This window comes from Sciurus vulgaris (assembly GCF_902686455.1).
Source record: "Sciurus vulgaris genome assembly, chromosome: 1".
Lineage (NCBI taxonomy): Eukaryota > Metazoa > Chordata > Mammalia > Rodentia > Sciuridae > Sciurus > Sciurus vulgaris.
Genome location: NC_136461.1, coordinates 203,495,532 through 203,515,329, shown reverse-complemented (window position 1 = coordinate 203,515,329; position 19,798 = coordinate 203,495,532). Strand labels below are relative to the sequence as shown.

Below are 19,798 nucleotides of genomic sequence, written 5' to 3'. Positions count from 1 at the left end.
TCTTTTAAACATCTTTAACAATTTAATACAAATGTTTGGAAATCTGCCTTTTTTTTCAATTTGTGATTTCTTCTTCCTCCTACTTGGCATATAGAATGGTTTGAATAAGGCAGGATTACATAAGCCAATATATTCATGTTAATTTAGAAAAAAGAGTGTTATAAAGAAGTTGATATTCTGGATATTTAAGAAAAAATTGCAACAACCAAAATGAAAAAGACATAGTGATAATGGGAAAAAAAATTAAAGAATAAAATTCAGTTGCTATGATGCTGTGGTCATAATACTAAGAAGCAAGTCCAAAATAAAATGCTTATCAATGTCATGTGGAATTCTAGTGACATTATTTTCTAAGTGCCATAATGAAATGAAGATTGTGAGGAAACACTTGAGTTTTTGTTCCCAGCCTTTCTTCTCATTTAAAGAATAAAGCAAAAACAAAAAAAAAAAAATCTGATCCAAAGCTGAAAAATGTGGCAAATTACTAGAAAGGAAGTCACTCTGTTTAACTGATCAAAAGTTTTCTCTATGCCAACATCTTTGTTCCTAAGACACGATGTGGAACAGATAATAAGGAAATGTCTCATATTCATTTGATGTTACTAATTCATTTGTTGCATAAAGAGCTAAAGAAAAGTGTCATTTACCCAGTAACTTTCCAAACAACTGCTTTCACATTTCTAACATGAAATATGAAACTAATATGAGAAACTAAGGGTCAACATAAATTTTGTCTCATATATAACCAAATCCATTTGGAAATAAGACTTTTTCAGAAAACTAAGTTAATTCTTGAAAGATCAGTAGTACTGAATCAGCAAAATTTTTTTAAAAATATAGTCAAGGAGGCATTCTTCTCATTTCAATAAAAAACCAAATTCAAGTCTGCCCTGTTAACATTACAAAAATAAATAAAATATATTTCGGAAGATTATAGATAAGTGGGAATACTAACTAAACCTATCCATAGGAATAGTGTTAGGAGGTAAGTAAAAATATCTACTACGGGCCTTTCTTTATGTTTTTCGGGGAAGAGTAGGTGTGTTTGTTTTTTGTAATGAATCAGGCCTCATTGAGCTTGGATTATTAGCTGAGGAGAGTCCAACTGCGTGGAATTTAGTTTACTAAGTTGTAAGGTCTCTTAACCAGCAGTACAGTCTCTGAACAATAAATCATAAGAAATGTCTACGATTTTTGCCCTTGAAATCGTTTCCAGCCTTTCAAGTTTGAAATTTTCAAAACAACCTCATAAAATACAATATAACTACAATCAAACTTTTTAATGTATCTTATAGGATAAGTAACTATTTTTTAAAAATCTGTGCTCACTAGTTTTATTTATCACTGAAGAAGAAAGCTGAGATACAAGCGTCAAATCCTCGACTTGTATTAATTCTGGGGAAAGTGGTGATTTAGGGGGTTTTATACACCCAGAAGAATCTCCAGATTCATGTTTGCATTTCTTGCTGCGAGCCTTCCCTGAAGACAAAGTTGAGGATAACAGTGCAGGTTTCTGAGTGTTGGCAGAAGTGCTAATGTCAGCTTCATTTTTTTTCTGACTTTGAGGTTTAGGTGAAATCGCCTGAATGAATAATAAAAAATTGATAGTTTTATTTTGGTTTCTTCATTTTTGTTCTTGTATTCTATTTTGATTGTTAAGCAACTTTAGTATCCAAAAACATTGTTAAGCAACATATAACATTTCTATTACAAATGAAAAACCAAAAAGAACCCCACAAATTATTAACTAAAAGTTGAATAGGCTGTCTTTAAAGGGATACTGTCAACTTTTCACCTAAAATTTTAATATGCTACTCATAATATTCTCAGAATATCAAGTATTGTCTTACTGAACAAGTATTTCCAGTATTAAAATACGATTCTTGGACCCATCATTGCCAGTGGCATTAATAATCATTAGGTAAATAAGCAGCAGTATCACATTTTGGAGAATTAGAGAAATATATTCAAACATTTTACTTTCAGATGTATTATAATTTTCTTATCAAGTTGAATGTGGACATTACTCTTAAGTAGACAGTTTCCCTTTAAAGAAGATCTCAACAGGAAAACAATGATCAAATTAACGAAACATTACCTTTAACTCATTTTAGTGCTGAAAGCTAGAGTTTCATAAGCATAATGCATCATGAAATCAGAGCCACCAGCAATAGAGAGTTAAAAGACTAAAAAACAATACAAAACAAGCAACAACAACAACAACAAAAAAAAAAACCAAAGAGATAAAGTGTAAGTTTAAAACATTGGATTTTAAAACAAAATACGTCGCATTCTTAGATGAGTTTTTACCTTCTTCCTGCCAACTGATACTTTTAAAAAAAAATTAGAACTGTGTCAGTTCTTTCATAAAGAATATTTTTATTCACTTGGCAGTAAAATTTTCTACATACACAAAAATATGTGCAAATGTGTTCACTGTTCAAAGACAACAGAAAATAGCCACATTGGATGGGTTCGTAGCCTATTGTGCGGAATGCCTATGCTCTATTTCTGATAACAGGTATCAAATGATAGGCACTTTAAAAATTCCATTCCATGACATGCCATTAAAAGGAGTAAAACTGCAGAACTGCTAACTAACACCATGAACAACATGTTTGTTCCCAAGAATGCTTTTGACTTCCATGTATTTGGGAGGGCTGACCATCAAATCTGTAGTCTGCAGTTCTCTGGAATATGAAAGATTATTGCCTGGGGACCAAATAAATAATTCTGTTCCCATTAAAGTAAATGGCACTCAAATTTTGGTGGGAAAAAGTGTACATCAGGTATTGAGTAGGGTACTGCTGAATGCTCTACAGATGGCATGCTGGGCATACCGCAGGAAAGGCTGCTGTCGGGGGTCCCCCTCGGTCTGTAATCATCATTTCTATCCCTGGATTTACTCATTATACATGTGTATTAGTGGTACTAATCATTTCAAAAAGTACTCCACAAGTGGGAAATATTCCTAAACTTATCATAAAAGGTGTTGCCAGAAAAGTAATTAGAGCCATTACTTGTAAATAAACAATTTTATTGTTCATCTTCACATATGTGAAAGACATCACTACAGCATCCATTACTCTCGAGTTACAAAGTTATAAAACAAGATTTTAAAACTTAAATATCTTGATAAGATGCTTAACTTCTAAACAAGGACAGATTAACATTTTTAAAACTTACTGAATTATTATGCATCTAATGCAAGTTTTATCCAAAAGTAAATATAACATGACATTTCCCTAATACAATTAAATAATGTATGAGTAATAATCTGAGAATGGGGTTTAAGACCACAGTTTTAATGTTGTAAAAATATAAATAAAATAAATTCATTAGCACAGTAAATTCTGGCTATAGGCCTGTTATCAACCTGTCATGAGTGACAATATTTTGACTCATTAGGACAACAAAAGTTGGTGACAATCAACACCTCCCTGTAGGTCTTGTTAATACCAAATGAGATGTAATTAAAGAGCTGTATAACTCGGCTTTTTAACCCTGAAGCAGGGCTAACAGGTAGCATAAGAAGTAACAGTTTAGTTATAAAACATTTTCACATCAAAATCAACCTGAATGACAAAAAATAAGGAACAGCATGACGTTCCTTAAAATCTAAAATAATTTACAAAGTTTTAATTAATGGTCTCTGTTACAAAACTGGCAAGGGCTTTCAAAAACTATTTTTAGTTATGCAAATACAAACAGCCGAGTTATTCCATTTTCCTCTCTTTCCTTTTTAACTCAGTATCAAAATGTCATTTTCTGTACTTCTCTCTGAAATGGGTATCGTTCTCTACCCTAACTTGCACATATAATAAATAATTTTCACAATCATATTCACCTCACAGGATTGTGCATAATGAAAGATTGACATTGTAATGAATTTTCCAGAAACATTTTATTACCCAAGTCCCTGATATATCGCATTCTGAGGATACCATAACAGTGGTGAAAGCACAAGATATTGTTATATCTGGGACGTTGAATATAGTAATACACAGTAAAAAAAAAAAAAAGTCATTAAAAATTTGGCTGATATATTGACAATAACGGCAAAGACTTAACCGTTTGATGATCACAGAAAATCAGAAGGTATGAGTCATTGACATATTAATCAATTGAAAAGATCATTAATTTAATACAACATTAAAGGAGGCACCAAAACAATGCACTGTTATCAAATCAGGCCTAAAATAACACTGAAAAACTCAATACAATATCAATTAAATTTGGACTATTCTTTAAAACGCATATAGAGAATAGCAAAAGGTACTCATTTTTAAAGTATTCTTTATTAGGCTACTAATAAAGAAAATTAAAATAATACAAAAAGGATATATTAAAACTACATTAAGGCTCAGATTTTAAAACAGGAGAACCAAGAAAATCCAGTTATGGCTATTACTGTGTTCTTATAGTCTTATAGTGCCTAAGAAGTTAAGCCCTTCGAGAATGTTAAAGCATGCACAGTTCAGTATGTACAGGTATTGTGGGAATCCGAAGGTAGCCAAGGCAAAATCTAGCAACTGCAACCTTCACTTTTAAATTCCTCTATTAGGTGGTTAAAGACAGACCCTTAATAGTTTTTTAAACTCTCTTTTTTATTGTAGTTATTAAAATATACATCCTAGCAAAAATGTATGGCTCATTGATCAATTCATAAAACACATAGTCTAACAACACCAATTGTTACAATATAAAAGAAACTTCTTACAAAAGAAGCTTTATTTGATGTCAAAAAACCCTGTTTTAACTCACAAATGAAAAGTATTTGTGTAAGGGTCTTTTTATAAGCTATTTAAAGGTGATTCAGCTGGAAGCATATACCCTGGGATGCCTGTCTCCAGGCCTTCAAATTTTGGAGACAAAGGCTTTAGTGCCAGTCTATTGAAAACAAGCTCTAATGAAGTCTGTAGTTTATCTGTATACCTTGGAAAAGGCAGAGTTAAAAATGTATCATCAATTAATTAGCTTCCTATTCCCATATGTGATCAAAAGGGCAATGTCAGTTACGCGGATACTACAGCTCCGTGATCATTCCAGTGGGGACCTTGAAAAAAATCAAATGCTACCATTTCATACCTGCTCCAGCATTGGAGCTGTTTCATTGTAGTCTTCTTTTTTTTCAGCACCATCCACCCCAACAGCTTTGGATGCCAACAAACCTTGAGAAAAATTGTACAGAGATGTCTTATTAGAAAAAATATTGTTTTCACTCTCATTAATTTCTCAAAAATTTTAGTTGAGATTTCCCATGCTTTTTTAATATATAGGAAGTAAATTTTTCAAATATTTACTTTGCAAAAATATGAATGCCTTTAATGGTAAGTCAAGGCACTGATTCATAAATTAAGAGTTGATCGAATAGTCGTGAAGTTTTTAAATGACCCTTGAGATACACACACACACACAAATTTATTCTGTAAAAATATTAAATTTCATGGCTTAAAAAATTCAGATTAAGATAGCTAGCTAATACTCATAAAACAGACTAGAATATGAAATGACTTTATTGTATTATCAGCTAAAAAATGCTCCAATTTTTAAATTTTACTTAGATCCTTTAACTTGTTTATGTATTTATTATTTCTGTGCTAAGTTATATCTTATTTTCTTACAAAAGTTTCAAAAACCATTGGAAAATTCATTTTATATTAAGAGAGAAACAAGTGTGGGTCCTTCATAGTATAATGAATTAGAGTTTCATTCTATAAATGATGAAAGAAATTGGAAGTTTCAGTTTACTCCAATGTATACCACTAATTCTCAATTTCAGAAGCCAGAACATTTTATTTAGAATATATACATGTGTGTGTATGTGCATATATATACGAACAAAACATAACTCTGCCTTAATTTATAAATTAAAGACAATTACTTGATTAAATTTCTTTGCTAAGTCTGTCAGTGCCTTTGATGACATTGGGTTTATAAGCTGAAAATTTTTGTTTTTGTTTATGGCCACACTGATTATAAATGCTTACCAAACATTATGTGGCCACATAAAACCTTTGCTTCAAAATAAGCTTTTTTAACAACTGGCACATAATATTAAACTCATTATAGCAATTACATCACCTTTATTACTGAAGTTGTCTACAACATTTCACAGGAAGAAAAAAAGTGTCCCAGAGAGTATATAATACAGAGCTAATCCACAGGCAACATGGGCCTAGCCTGGGATAACCACCTATATAGTTTCCTTCTCACATCACATAAAGTGTAGATTTAATAGGAAAAAATGGTATAAACAACTTTACAAAAACGTTTTTAAACTGTAACTTCAATCCTAATTATATTCTGAAAATACTTCTACATGACTGAAAAAGATTTCACATGGAATATTTCTTTAACATTTAAAACTATATTCACTAGGTTTTTCTTCTCAAGATCATATTCTTGGGAATCATCAATTAAAAAAGGAAAAAGAATTAGGGAACCAAGTTTTGTCAGAAGAAGTAAGTAGAGGTTCTATTTCTAGGGGCTATTTAAATAGGACAAGTATTTGCTAGTAACTATATCAAATAATTAATATTTTTTATTTCCTTTAGTATAGACGATAGAGATAGCTTTTAATACTCATCAATAAATGGGATGGATCAGAATTATAAAGTTAAAAGTAAACCAAATAATTCAGCCATGACCTGTGAATTTACATTAGATGGTACAGGTCCAATTAAGTCAAAGTCATTCCCATGTGTTGGTTTGGGAAGGAAAAATAAAGCCTTGTAATGTGCTCATAGAACATAACAGGATATTTAAGTAAACTACTTAAAATGAGATTAAAAGAATACAATATTTGGTATATAGAGAATTCAAAAGCACCAAGGATGATAAATAAAATTTTATAATGCTTTATATGCATACTAAATTAAAAGTTACTAAATATAAACAAAAGAGGACAAATAAAACAGATGCTTGAAGAGATGAGTCTTATTTCTGCTTTAAGAGGCAATCCAGAATCTGTTGTCTTGACCTGCTAATATTCTGGAAAGAAATGTAGTATCTATAGAAAATGAGAAGTAATTGAAGGGAAATATATATATAAAGTGAGATTAATTTCAATTATTATCAAATACTTATTGTCTGTAAGTATTCCTACAGACTCTCCTCCAGAACAATATCCCAAAAGAATGCAGCTTCAAGGCATTAGTCATTAAGCAGAAATAGAATACCAAATATTCATGAGTCCCACCCACAAAGTGTCAACTTCACCACACTGTATTCCACGATAAAACACGTGTGGGCCTCAGCCCACCAACAGAAATAAATAGGCTATACCAGTGCTCCTTGGAATGCCAAGGGGAGTACAAGCAAAGGGTAAAGTGGGTAAATTCTTAGTCTACTTCCCATCTGGGGATGAGACAACCTTTATGGTGGCATCAAATGTCCTGGATATTACTGGCAGTAACATATTACTGGTCACTTCAAACCCCAGGATTTAAAAAATTATTTCAAAACATCCTAAGCTGCACAAAGATATCTAAGAGCAGAGCTTTCAGAAACTCTTATGAATGATCAGGCACTGATTGTGTACTAACTGCTGCTGTTTCCTCTTATATCCCTTGACAATTTCTATTTTGAAACAGACTCAAATTCAGTTTGCTTGAAATTTTGTCCCAAAAGGGTCTGGACTCCCAATTTTCTATGTAAAATCGTCTATTTTAAATCAATACACATACAGCATATAATATCAATCAAGTACATGGCATAATGCAAAATAAGATCCTGGAAAAATGAAAAATATATAGTAAATGTTATGTGTAATATATAACAACATAACATACACAATGTTATGATATATATGATATATGCAATATATAATGTGTATATTTATATATTGTAACTAAAGTTTAAAGGTCTACCCTTTATGAAACTTTGATAAGAGCCATCCTAATATCATTCCTTATACAAAAATCAAGTTTAGATTCACTGTAGGGTATGTATATGGGGGAAGGGAACAAAAAGAGTGAATAAATATAGAACTAAATGTATCCACCTATTGTTAGCTAGAACTATCTAAAGTAGTAAAATGAAATGGGAGTGTGGGGAAGATCAATACATCGTGATCCTAATACTACTTCCTCTTAGTATTAATGGGACAAAAGGAAACACATAGGTAAGATTGAGAAGTTTAAATATACCATTATTCCAAAACAAAATAGCTATTTTATATTAGTTCTCATTTCTATTTATGGACCACAAATGAAATTTATTGTACAGAGGCCAGCCTGAGTTTTCAACCATTGAAGACAATCTTACAGTATCTATTGTCTTTTTGCAGGGTAACAGTTATAACATGAAATCAAAAACAGATGAAGAGAGATGAATGACTAAAAGGATCACCATACACTTAAATCTTCTGAGTAAATAAAGGGAAAGGATCATAACGGCTTCACATAAGATCTCAGGCCATGCTGCTGTTGCTGCCAAACCGTCCCATTTGAGATTCCCAAGGAAGAGTGAAGAGAAACTCCCTCCATAGAAGGCACAGGGCTTTACTAAGCAACCAGGATAACTTGAGGCACATGGCAAAATAGTTCTTTTTCTCCCCCACTACTGTCTTCCAAAGACCATGCAGAGATAATGCAGCTGTTTTCTTTATTTCTTTAAATGTTGAGCTTGCCCCTCCCAGGAAGGCCTATAAGAAGAGGCATATGTGAAAGTGTATTGACTGAGACTTAAAGCAGGTTATCCAGACTGAAGGAAACACACAAGGCTGGTAAGTTGGTGGTCGCATTCTGTCAGCATCAGTTCCATCTTCCTCCATCTCCACTCCTCCAGTAGAGCTGTTTCAATGTTTGTATCCAGGAAGTAAGAAGTACTATCCCACTTCTGCCCTGAATGGAGCACTGGGGTTCAAATTTCAAGACAAAACTGAAATCTCAAGTTGCCATCAGAATAATAACTTAAGAGAACATATTTGCTTTTTCCCAGGCTAACAGTTTCTAAAGAAAGGGTTTAATGGGTGAAATGATCTGAAATATGCCTGTCCTGGGGAAAAATAAATCCTATGTCAGAGAAAGGCATGAAAATAATACAAATAAGTGGCAAAAGACAATATACGCTCACCTGTTGAAACCAATTATAATCATGAAGATGAACACAATAATTAAAGAATGGTTATAAAGAACCCTCATTTTCAGAGTCAGCTTTTGGTAGGCTTCCTCTCTTCAGAAAATGGTCAAAACGTGTAATTTATTTTTACTTTTAGGTTTAACAATGAAATTAAGCTTCTTCAAAATATTTAAATAAATGCCAACAAAGATTTACACAGCTTTATTAGGCCAAAGGCACTAAAAACAATTTTGTCTTCAAAAAACAGAACACATGACTGAATCATTAAAATAACTAAACTCCCCTTTAATGTGTACGCAAAAAAAAAAAAAAAAAATATGTTCAGAAGTTTTTCAAAAATTAAAAATATTATGTTGAACAGAAATTGGAAGAGACAGGGCCTAGCATGATTAGCCCCTAATATTTTAATTCCCTCTTTTATGAACACTAACAGGCTAGGATTATCAGTGTTTTCTATGGTTCTAGTACTGTAGGTGGGCAAAAGCCAATAATCCACTTCTTACAGGAACCATACCTACTACCAAAGTGATTTAAAAACTAAGGGATTTTTTAGCATTTGAACTTATAAACATCCTCACAACACCCCTGTGAGGTAGGTAGAAAATATATGCTATTTTTCCACATTTTACGACAGAAAAAACTACTGACAGTATTGAAAGACGTTTACTTGGAAGGACCAAAAGTAACTGTCTTTCACCAGTTCTTTACAATGAACCAAAGACGCATTTTACTTTATTAAAAATCATACTGCTCTAAAAAGAAACCCTCCATCCCCCCAAAAGAAGAATCATTGTAGTTTACCAGTAATCTTGTTTAGTCGCGCTCTCTTTGCCTGAAATGAGTTGCCTTGGTTATTTTTCCTCTTGTTTGATAACGTGCTCTCTGGCTGTGGAAAGACCATCTTTGGAACGTTCTCTACATGAAGTCCTACTTTTAACAGAACACATATGTGAGAGTTTATCTAAAATCCAAAGTGCAAACACATGATTTTTTTTTTTAAATAGCAAAATGGTAAAAATGCTTTGCCTATTTTTTTAATCTAGTGCTTCCTTAGAACTTTAAATAACATAAATCCCAATTGATATATTATAAATAAAAGACCACTAAGTAGTTATTTTTTAGGAAAAGTAGAAAGAGAATGACTTAGTGCTTTTTCCATACAACATACTGAAATATATACAGAAGCATTTTTAAAAAAGCAAGAAACCCACGAAATAACTGAGACAAAAACCTGCTTCTGAGATGTTACAAATCAAAATTTCAATTCACTTCTATTCTAGAATATTGATAATCTAATATCAAGTACGGATATTAGAACTTTAAACTTCAGATCTGTCCATATGCTGCTCGAAAGTCTGACAAACTATTTTGCTAAGGGAAAAAAGCCTAATAATTTAATCATAAACTGAAAATTACAGGTAGTCAAGGGATTGAAATTATTCATTGTAAGAGTTTACCAGCATCATTAGGAAGGAAAATAAGAATGCATTTTGTACCAAACGTTTCACTAGATGTAGGCAGATCTTCCTTTTTCTCAACCTCTGGTGTGGCTATGTGAGTCGAAGTTTCTTCCTTCTTTGAAGGGACTTTAAACCACTTTCTCTCTTCTTTCTCTTTTTCTTTGTTGCTGTTAGCACTGGTACGGGGTTTACTCCCTGTTTTATTCTTGGCTGCAGCTGCAGCAGCTGCTTTGACTAAAGCTATCCAATCCTCCAAAGGAAAAGCACAAAACATAAGTATTAAAAAATCAATCAAAATGCAGTACACTAATGAATAAAAACATGTATTACACTTTCAAAGGTACTTTCACTTATATACACTAGAAAAAATTGAGCTGTTTATGCTATAGATCATCAACATGGAAGATTATCAAATATAGTAATCTAATGGGCTAACTGGATTATATAGCCTTCTTAAAAATAAGTCTATTGGATAAGTGTTCCTCTGATATATTTTCATGGGAATAAAACCTAATGAAGAAAGTCTATGGCAATTAATGAATACTGCATAACATTTTATCTTAGTATTTTAGGGTTTAAATGCTGAATCTCCTTTCTTTTTCATAATACAATGGCCCATAAAAGAAGAGAAAAATGCTTATATTACAATCCTGCAAAGATGAAAAGAAATGTATTCCCATTTTCAGGAAGAATATATCACTCATAACATAGTTCATTTCATGGAAATCAAGGTATGATCTCATTATTTCCTAAAGTTTTTAAAGTTTAGAATCAACTTAGCAAAATAACTTAATATTACTGATGAGAAAAAAAAGAGCCACATGACCTGAAAAAGGTAAAGTGTACACTGGCAGTCTCCAGATTAGTTTCTCTCCCTTTATTATTTTCTGGCTGTGGGTAGCTACCATTCTACTAAGTTCATCAAAATATGCAAACACATTAAATTTTTAATCCAAGTAATTGAAAACAATTTATTAAACAAAAAGCAATACAGGTTGATGGCTTTTCATTCTTGAAAATAATGAAGATAAAGAAGCCATTAAAAACAACAAACAAAACCTATCTATCTCTCTCCCCTATGATGGAAAAGAATTGAATGCACTATGTGACTGCACCTATCACATTCATACACCTATTTTCTCCTGAAGGCTCTGCTATATAAGGCACACGCCTAAGTTGACAAGAGAGAATAGGTGATTAAAAACAAAAAAAGGTCCTGGCCATGAAATTCACAGGCAAATAAAATTAACCATAGGAGAATATAAGAGATGATATACCAAAGAAATAAATAAAATTTACAAAGTAAATTTTAGACCAGAACACCTTCAGCCAGACAAAAGAGCAAGTTCTTGTCCTGTTCTAAGACTCCATTCTAAAATATATATGTTTCATATAGATACTTGGTATCAGTATTAACATTCTACTCAAACTCATGTAGTGGGAGGAAAAAAAAAAGAGGGGGGAAGGAGCAGAGAGAAGGTATTTTACTTTGGGTAGTGAACACGCCTACAATACCTTCTTTCTGTGAGAGAAAAATGTCCAGACACATTGTAAGAGGGACAAAAGCTAACACTGGATTCAGCATAATAGTAAAGCCTCTTTAAGGTAGGCATTCAAGCTAGCCTTTGAATGCAAGAAGAGATTGACAAGTATTAATCAACTAGTTCAAAGTTAGAAACGATAGCATTTAGACTTTTATTCAGACTTAATATTTGGATATTCACATGAGTGATATTTTTAATAATTTACCATTTTACACAGATCCTTAGAAAGTTCGAGGAAGATCATTTTCATGGTGCATTTAATGTGTTATTCTTTGTTAATTTGGCAAAAGAAATATCTTTAGAAAAGGATTCCCAAAGTACTCAAAATTGGGAAGGTAAAGTTGGAGACAGAATTGTCTTAGCCTTGCCCAAACACCTGATTTTGTGCATTTCCTAGATGAAAATAAGTCAAAAACTTGCTTGGGAAAAAAAAAAGGACCTATAAAATGGGAACAGTTTAAAGTAATTCTACAACTATCTTTAATCTGCTTATAGAAAAAGTATGAAGAAAAAGTGAAAACTAAAATATCCTACTACCTATATATTTTCAGTTATTTTATATTTTGCCATTAATTTTAATGTTACCATATATCATGGTATAACTCAAATACTTATAACAATAAGCATCCAATAAATTTAATTTCTACAGTCTGTTAATTTTACCCTGAAACCAAACTGGCTCAATACCCCAACTGGAACAATGCTATTAGTACCATTTCATGTTATAAGGATAACCAGAGTTAACAAAATAAATGTTTTAAAGCAAATATATATGTATAATGAGACTTTTGTTTAATTAAACATATATATACTAAATTATTTTTCCATTATTTTAATTGATCTATGCAGTAACCACAAAAATCACACCACTGAATGCTTAAAAGAACATTTTATTTATATGACATGCAGGAGGACACAGCACAATTTCCTGATGAAAAGCATTTTCATTTTCAATTGCATTGACATATTAATAAATATGTAATTGTGTTAACTGATCATTTTGCAAGTTAATTCTTGAAAACCAGGTAATGTAAAACAATCACACTTCTCAGAAGATTTCTTCAAAAATATACTTTTTAAATGTGGTGGCAAACATGTCTAGACTATTAAATGTTCACACTTAGTTTAAGTTGACCAGGTCACTAAAACACATTTCAAGATCACACTTTTTGTTGCAAGGTCTGGAACAAATATGTAGCATATTTCCATATTAGACATTTTATAGATCACTTTCAAGTTTTTAAAATTAATTGTAGGTCCAGGTGCTGAACATCCCAAATAACAGCAGAACATAAAAGAAAATACTTTATGTTTCTAATGGCACCTTTTCTTTCCAGTATCAGAAAATATAATCAACTAATGGAATCACAGTGTTAACTCCATCCCAGATTTCTCTTCAAATGCTTACCATTCATTCTTGCTTTGAGCAGTGACAGACCATATAATACACTGCTGCCATCATATGACTCATAGAGCCCTACCCTGAAACAGCCTACAGAGTGTCAGGTAAGCGCCTTTTAAAGGAAGATGAATGACTATGATTTGTAGAAGGAAAGAAGAAGATAAGAAACTCAATGTAAAATTTCGTATTAAAAATTAACTTTCTAAATGATTCTATATACCAGATAAAAGAAAACAAAATTAAAAAAAAAAAAAAGGCACTTACCTCACTTCCCATAGACTGGTTACACGATCCAGCTGGGTCGATAGGACAACACCAGCTTAGTGGGTGCTGGGATTTCACCTGGAACAGAAACTAGTGACCTATAACTTTAGCAGGTCTAAAACCAAAGAAGCAAAAATCAAGTGTATAATTTATTTTACATTCTAAGCTTCTTTTTTGCTGCTATTTGGGGCTATCAGCACATAACCCTACAATTATTTCACTTGTAAAATATATTTGTATATTTTGATCAGTCACCATTCAAGAAGACATCCCTTTGAGTAGCTAGGAATACTGAACACTCTTACCTGCCCCTTAGCATCCTCAGGCATGGCTTTAATGTGCATTCTTTTTAAACAACGAATTACACCATCATAAAACTGAACTGTGAATGTTCCTGAAATAGGAGCAATTTGGAATCATTAGAAAATATCAAGCAAACTTACAGCAAGACTTGGAAGCTAAAAAGCAGTAGCCTGATATAAATAAATGCTGTGTGATAATACCACTGCAAACATAAACCCCTTCTAAGAACTCCATCAAGTTTACTAAATTTACTTTCTCTCTCCTTCTAAAAACAACTATGACCTCATATTATCCTTAAAAAAAAGAATGAAAGAATTAAGTATTATTAAGTTGGTTGCCTGTAATTCTGATTCTTATTGAAAAATTTTAAAATTTATTTTGTAATAATTTAAATATGCTTGAACTTCTATCTGATTAAAATAAAATCATCATTTACAAAAGCATAGTATTCCATGGGAATGAGAATTTGTTCTCTTGGAAAATTTCTTTCAAAATAATTAAAAGATTCTGACATAGAAAAAGATCTTTTCCCAAGAAAAGATCATCCTGTGGCAACAGTATCAAATTGGCAAAAAAAGATTTACATATTTTCAGACATTTAAGCCAGAAAATCATTTTTCAAATCATCTAGATGATTGTCTACTTATACAGAGCAAGACCCTGAATTCCAGGAAGGGGGAATGCTGCATCAGCTGCTGGTTAGTTAAGCAGCACAGCTAAACATCCCTCATTTTGTCTCTCCATCCATGTCCTTCCTACTAACTCATTCTATTTTAGGATTCAAGATTCTGTTGCATATTCACTTGCAGAAAGACTGTGAAGCATAATTAGTTTTTGGTTACAGACCCCACACTTTGAAGTCTAGAGAAGCCAAGAATGCTAGAAAAAAAAAATACAGGAATTTTATACTTATGGAAATCCAAAAGCTTCCTAGATAAATGTTTTTCTACAATTTTCCAAGTGAGAGCAGGGTGTCAGATACCTGTTCTTTACAAATGAAGTATAAATAAGTAATGTGATGATTATTATCAATGGCTTTGGAGTTGACACCAAAGTCAATGGCATAGATGTGCAAAGATTTTTCTTTTTTGATAATCTCAATAATACCATTTGAATTCATATCTTTCTACAATTGTCATAATGCTAAATATTACAAAGGTCCAAACTCAAGTTGTGAAAATAACTGACCAGATGATGAGCAATGATATAAAGACAACAGAAAATGTCTGAGAATGTCAAACTGAAGGTATACCTGGCAACTGTTTTTCCTGCAACTCTCCCTCCTCTTCCTTTCTCAAAATGGCATTCCAGAGGAGCCCAGGCTGCTGGCGAGGCCCTCCAGTTGGTGCCCATACCTTTTCCTCCACTCCGATGTTTTCATCTTCCTTAAGTCTATTTAACTCCAACCCACTCTTCAAGGGCCATCCCCAAGATGAAAACTTCTTTGACTCCTCCAGTCACACTGACTGGCCTCTACTCTTTGCCTCTATGCTGTATCACAAACACCTAAATGCTCACATTTGCTAATTTGTTTTGCTTTTACACTGAATTGAAGACTTCCAGTGCTTGTTGCGTACTTTTTTTTTGGAGGGTGGGGGGAGACAAGTTCATCTACCATGCAGGACATAAAGAAATATTCTAGTAGATATTTTCAAAAAACAAATGAATGCTACCAATATTTCACTACAGATTCACTGGAACTAAAATGACAGCAAACACCATACCTACCATTATCATCATTCTTCCACTAACCTAAGTTTAATTTTCTCTATTACATGCCTGTGGATAAATGGGATAGGATAAAGAAAGAAGGTGGCTTGATTTGGAGTGTGATACACGTTTACCCATGTGTGCACAATTTCAAATGTATTCATTCAATTCATTCAGAGAATTTAAACCGTGAAAGAAAAGACCCAAAGCTTTTCACACTAAAAGGAATATTAAAGAACATTTTTAAAATTTGGCTTTTTGTTTTGTTTTGGGTGAATCCTTTTATCCAAAAGAACAGGTTCATCACTTTTTTTTTTCCTTCCAAAAACTGTTACTGACTCCCTATTCTGTATGAGGTTCTGGACCAGAGACAGAGGATTACTGTGAACAAGCCTGGGGCCTGTGAGCTCCATGACACAGCTATATAAAGGGTAAGTGCATGGGGGAGATACAGGCCCTACTAGAAAAGGAAAAATAATCTGCAAAATCAGTGATAGCTGTCTCTCAACTCTTCCTGCAGTAGGGTAACACTGTTCATAAAACCACAGATACAGCCATGGTTTCAATTCATTAAAACAATAAACAGGATTAAAAAGTTTGCACCATGTTTTGAGTTAGACTATTATAACTTATATTTTCACACCTAAGATTACTTAATATATCTCTTTTTAAACGTTTTCATCTTCTATGGTTGAAGGTTACTTTAAACCCTCAGCTTACATTTATTGCATGCTTCATCGCCCGTACATAAAATTTGAATTCTTTAGCAATGTCATAAGATACCTCATATACTGCCCTTGCTCTTCTCTTGCCAACCACTTTCCCTACTATTCCACTCCTAATAGAAGAATTCTTTATCCAAACAACTTGAAGTTCCTTAAGATAACAAGTCTCTCTTACATCTTCTCCATGTATTATTTCTTATGCCAAAAAAGACCTTTAATCCCTTCTTCAGCTGATGTGTCTTTCAAAACAGTTTAAGTTTCCCTTTACTTACATCAAAGATCCTTCTTGCCAACAAACTGTCACTCAATGTTTCTTTAGTAAAAAACAAATAAGTTGGCAAATTTAAGAAATTATAATAGAAAACTAATATATAACTGACTTGAAACATATTTTTAAGCATTTTACAACTGTTTTAAATGAGACTTTGTATGAGAACTTTTAAAAATAAAATATTTAAGTATTTTTCAGTGATAATTTAAGCATTACTTTTCATGCTTTTACAGATAAATCAATCTAGAAAGTCTAGATTTTAAGTTCATATCTGTCCAAAAAGTTTCCCAACCTTATGCCACACTATGACACCTGGTTTGTTTGTTTGTTTGGTTGGTTCTTCTGCCATGCTAGAAAATTAACCCAGGGCCTGGCACATCCTAGGCAATCACTCTACCACTGAGTTATACCCCCAGTCCAGATATTTTTCTGTTTTGTTTTATTGAGACAGTGTCTTGCCATGTTGCACAGTCTGGTCCCCAGATTCCAGGGCTCAAGTGATTCTCCTGCCTCATTCTTCCATGGAGGTAGGACTACAGGAATGCACCACTATGCCGGACTAATTTCTGTGTTATTTTCAACATTTTTGATTGCTTTGGTAACTTTTGCTCAGTGTGACATAGTCTAAAAAAATGTCCGCACAGGCTATTAGGAAAATAAACTCAATTATCTAGAGATACTAATGGAAGGGTAAAGGAGAAATGTACAATAAAGAAAATCCTCAAGTTCCATAACCTTTCCTCAAAAAATACTGCATGTATGTCACTCACAAGTTGAACTGATTTGAATTTCCCTTTATTTTAAACCTCTCCTTACCCAGTCACATATAGGAAACAGAACAGCTATAAATACATATAATATAAAGCTGAAAACTTAAAGTTGAAAAATTTTAATTTTATTTATTAATTTGTGCCACCTTATTTTATACAATATATAACATATTAAATGCTCCCAAAATAGAACACTAGCAGAAAATGAATTCAATAAAATATAAAACACAGAAAAGTAAAAGCTATATATAACAACTACATATATTAATTAAAATAAAAAATATAGTGAAATTTTACTATCAATCCTATTTTAACTCTCAGATCATTTCGACTACATACCTTCTTTGTTAATTGCTTCAATCTTGGCAGGGTAATAGCGACAGTCTGTCCAACGAGCCAGAACTTCTTCTCCAGTTTTAAAATCCTATTTTAAACAACTTTTAATATCAATTCCATGTATAATAAATAAGCATTTCCTTAACAAAAACAGACTTGTTGAATTTAACAGAATGCTTTTAAAAATATATCATTACATATTTAGCAAAATTAGCAAACAAAATATGCCTGCTACTTACAAAGAAATCTTCCTCTTCTTTTAGCCCTTCTTTTCTTAATGCAGGTCTCTCAAGAGGTCGCAATCTATTGCTATCCCAGTAAATCCATTCGTCATAACGATGACTCCAACGCTCAAAATGGACTAACATCTTGCCCTCTTCATAGTCGATTTTTTCAATTCGTGATGGGTACCTCAAAAACAAAAAAGTTTCAAATCAAGAGAAAATCCTTACATTTGTTTATACAGGGTATTATACAGAAAGATTCCACTGAACTACTGCTTACCATTAAAAGCATGAGCAAAACAATACATATGTTCATACTTTAAACTATCAAATCCATAGTTTGCTTTATTATTACTATCTTTTATTAATGATCACTCTCAAGAACTGAAGAAATAAACCCTTCGATACACTCCTAATAAAAATTCAAATTACTGCACTGTTTTGGGAAGTAATGTCAATGCATCAAGAGATTTAAATATATTCCCCCTCTTTTGACTCAGTAATTCTAATTCGGAAAGCATATACACAAAGCATTATTTTATAACAACTAGGAAAATAGAAACCATCTAAAAATATGGCTGAAAAAACTGAAGCCTATCTATAGTTCCATGAACTATGGCATACTTGCTAAAGGAAATATTAGTCCTTAAATGTGATGCTTACAAGTAATTTAAAAAGTGGAAAAAATGAAAAACAAACACAAATAAGCACTAAGTTTAGAATTAAAAATATGCAAACCATGTTTAAAAAAATACAAATATGCCAACATGTACATCTGTCTCTATATGGCAGATTTATTTTTCTATACTTTCCAGTATTTTATAATGAAAAGCTATAATGGTTAGGAAAAGCTCAATAAAACCTTAAATTTAAAAATATAAAAATAATATATCATTGTTCTGTCTTCACATGTGCAGATTCTTCAATGATTAATTCCAAAATGAAAATCAGTTCACTTGGAACTTTTTATAAGGAAAATTGTCTCACTATTTCTAATGTACTGTATTAAAACATTCAAAGATGACTCAAAATTCTTGTAAAAGTATGATGAAATACATTAAGAACTCAACAGCAGCACATGGGAGACAATTCAGCCATAACAGTTTATCCTATATGTTTGCTAGATTTTGATCAATGTAGAGCATTTTTTCCCTGTTGAAAATTGGCTCTAAATATAGAGTCCCAAAGACCTTACATAACTTTGGAAATTACTACTTGTTTTATAGATCGATCATGTCATTAAAGGTCTCTTATGAATCTTTCTCTGAATATAGAGATACACCTTCTTATATACAACTTCCACATATTTTCTTACTTCTTTGGCAGCTAACCCCATGTTTGTCTCATGATACTGAGCTACTTGCAAATTGCTTGAAGGTACCATGTTCCATCAAGCACCTGTGCTTTTGTGCATTCTGTTCTTTCTGCCCAGCCCTATCTGGCCTTCCCTTCCTCTGTATCCTTACTGTCTAGACTTGTTTCAGTTTGAAGCCACTTGTTTTAGTGCAGCCACTGCTGTAAAGATCTCCCTACCCTTGTTGCTCTCACAATGTTCATCATATGATTGCCATCTCTGTATAGATTCTCAAACTGGGTGCTACAGAGCATTTACTTCCCTTGAGACACTGAGATATATGACACCAAAAAAAGATCCTGGAGTCAAAAAAGCTAGGAATATACTGGATTTAAAAGTTAAACTGCTTTC

At 32.5% G+C, this 19,798-nt stretch overlaps 1 protein-coding gene across 21 annotated transcripts in view; it reads right to left on the bottom strand.

The window, feature by feature from the left end:
* PHF20L1 (PHD finger protein 20 like 1) overlaps positions 1 to 19,798 on the bottom strand; it is a 72,758-nt gene that overhangs the window by 35,676 nt on the left and 17,284 nt on the right. For 6 of the 21 annotated variants that reach the window (XM_079134497.1, XM_079134498.1, XM_079134499.1 and 3 more), the window contains 8 exons: positions 18,109 to 18,280; positions 17,873 to 17,957; positions 14,060 to 14,148; positions 13,755 to 13,844; positions 10,581 to 10,794; positions 9,886 to 10,014; positions 5,089 to 5,171; positions 1,330 to 1,582 (listed from right to left, as the gene is read on the bottom strand). In XM_079134497.1, the coding sequence (XP_078990623.1) occupies positions 1,330 to 1,582; positions 5,089 to 5,171; positions 9,886 to 10,014; positions 10,581 to 10,794; positions 13,755 to 13,844; positions 14,060 to 14,148; positions 17,873 to 17,957; positions 18,109 to 18,280 (1,115 nt within the window). Of the gene's footprint in view, positions 1 to 1,329; positions 1,583 to 4,703; positions 5,172 to 9,885; positions 10,015 to 10,580; positions 10,795 to 13,754; positions 13,845 to 14,059; positions 14,149 to 17,872; positions 17,958 to 18,108; positions 18,281 to 19,798 lie in introns of those variants that run through there. The other 15 variants (XM_079134500.1, XM_079134493.1, XM_079134495.1 and 12 more) reach the window with 8 other exon arrangements.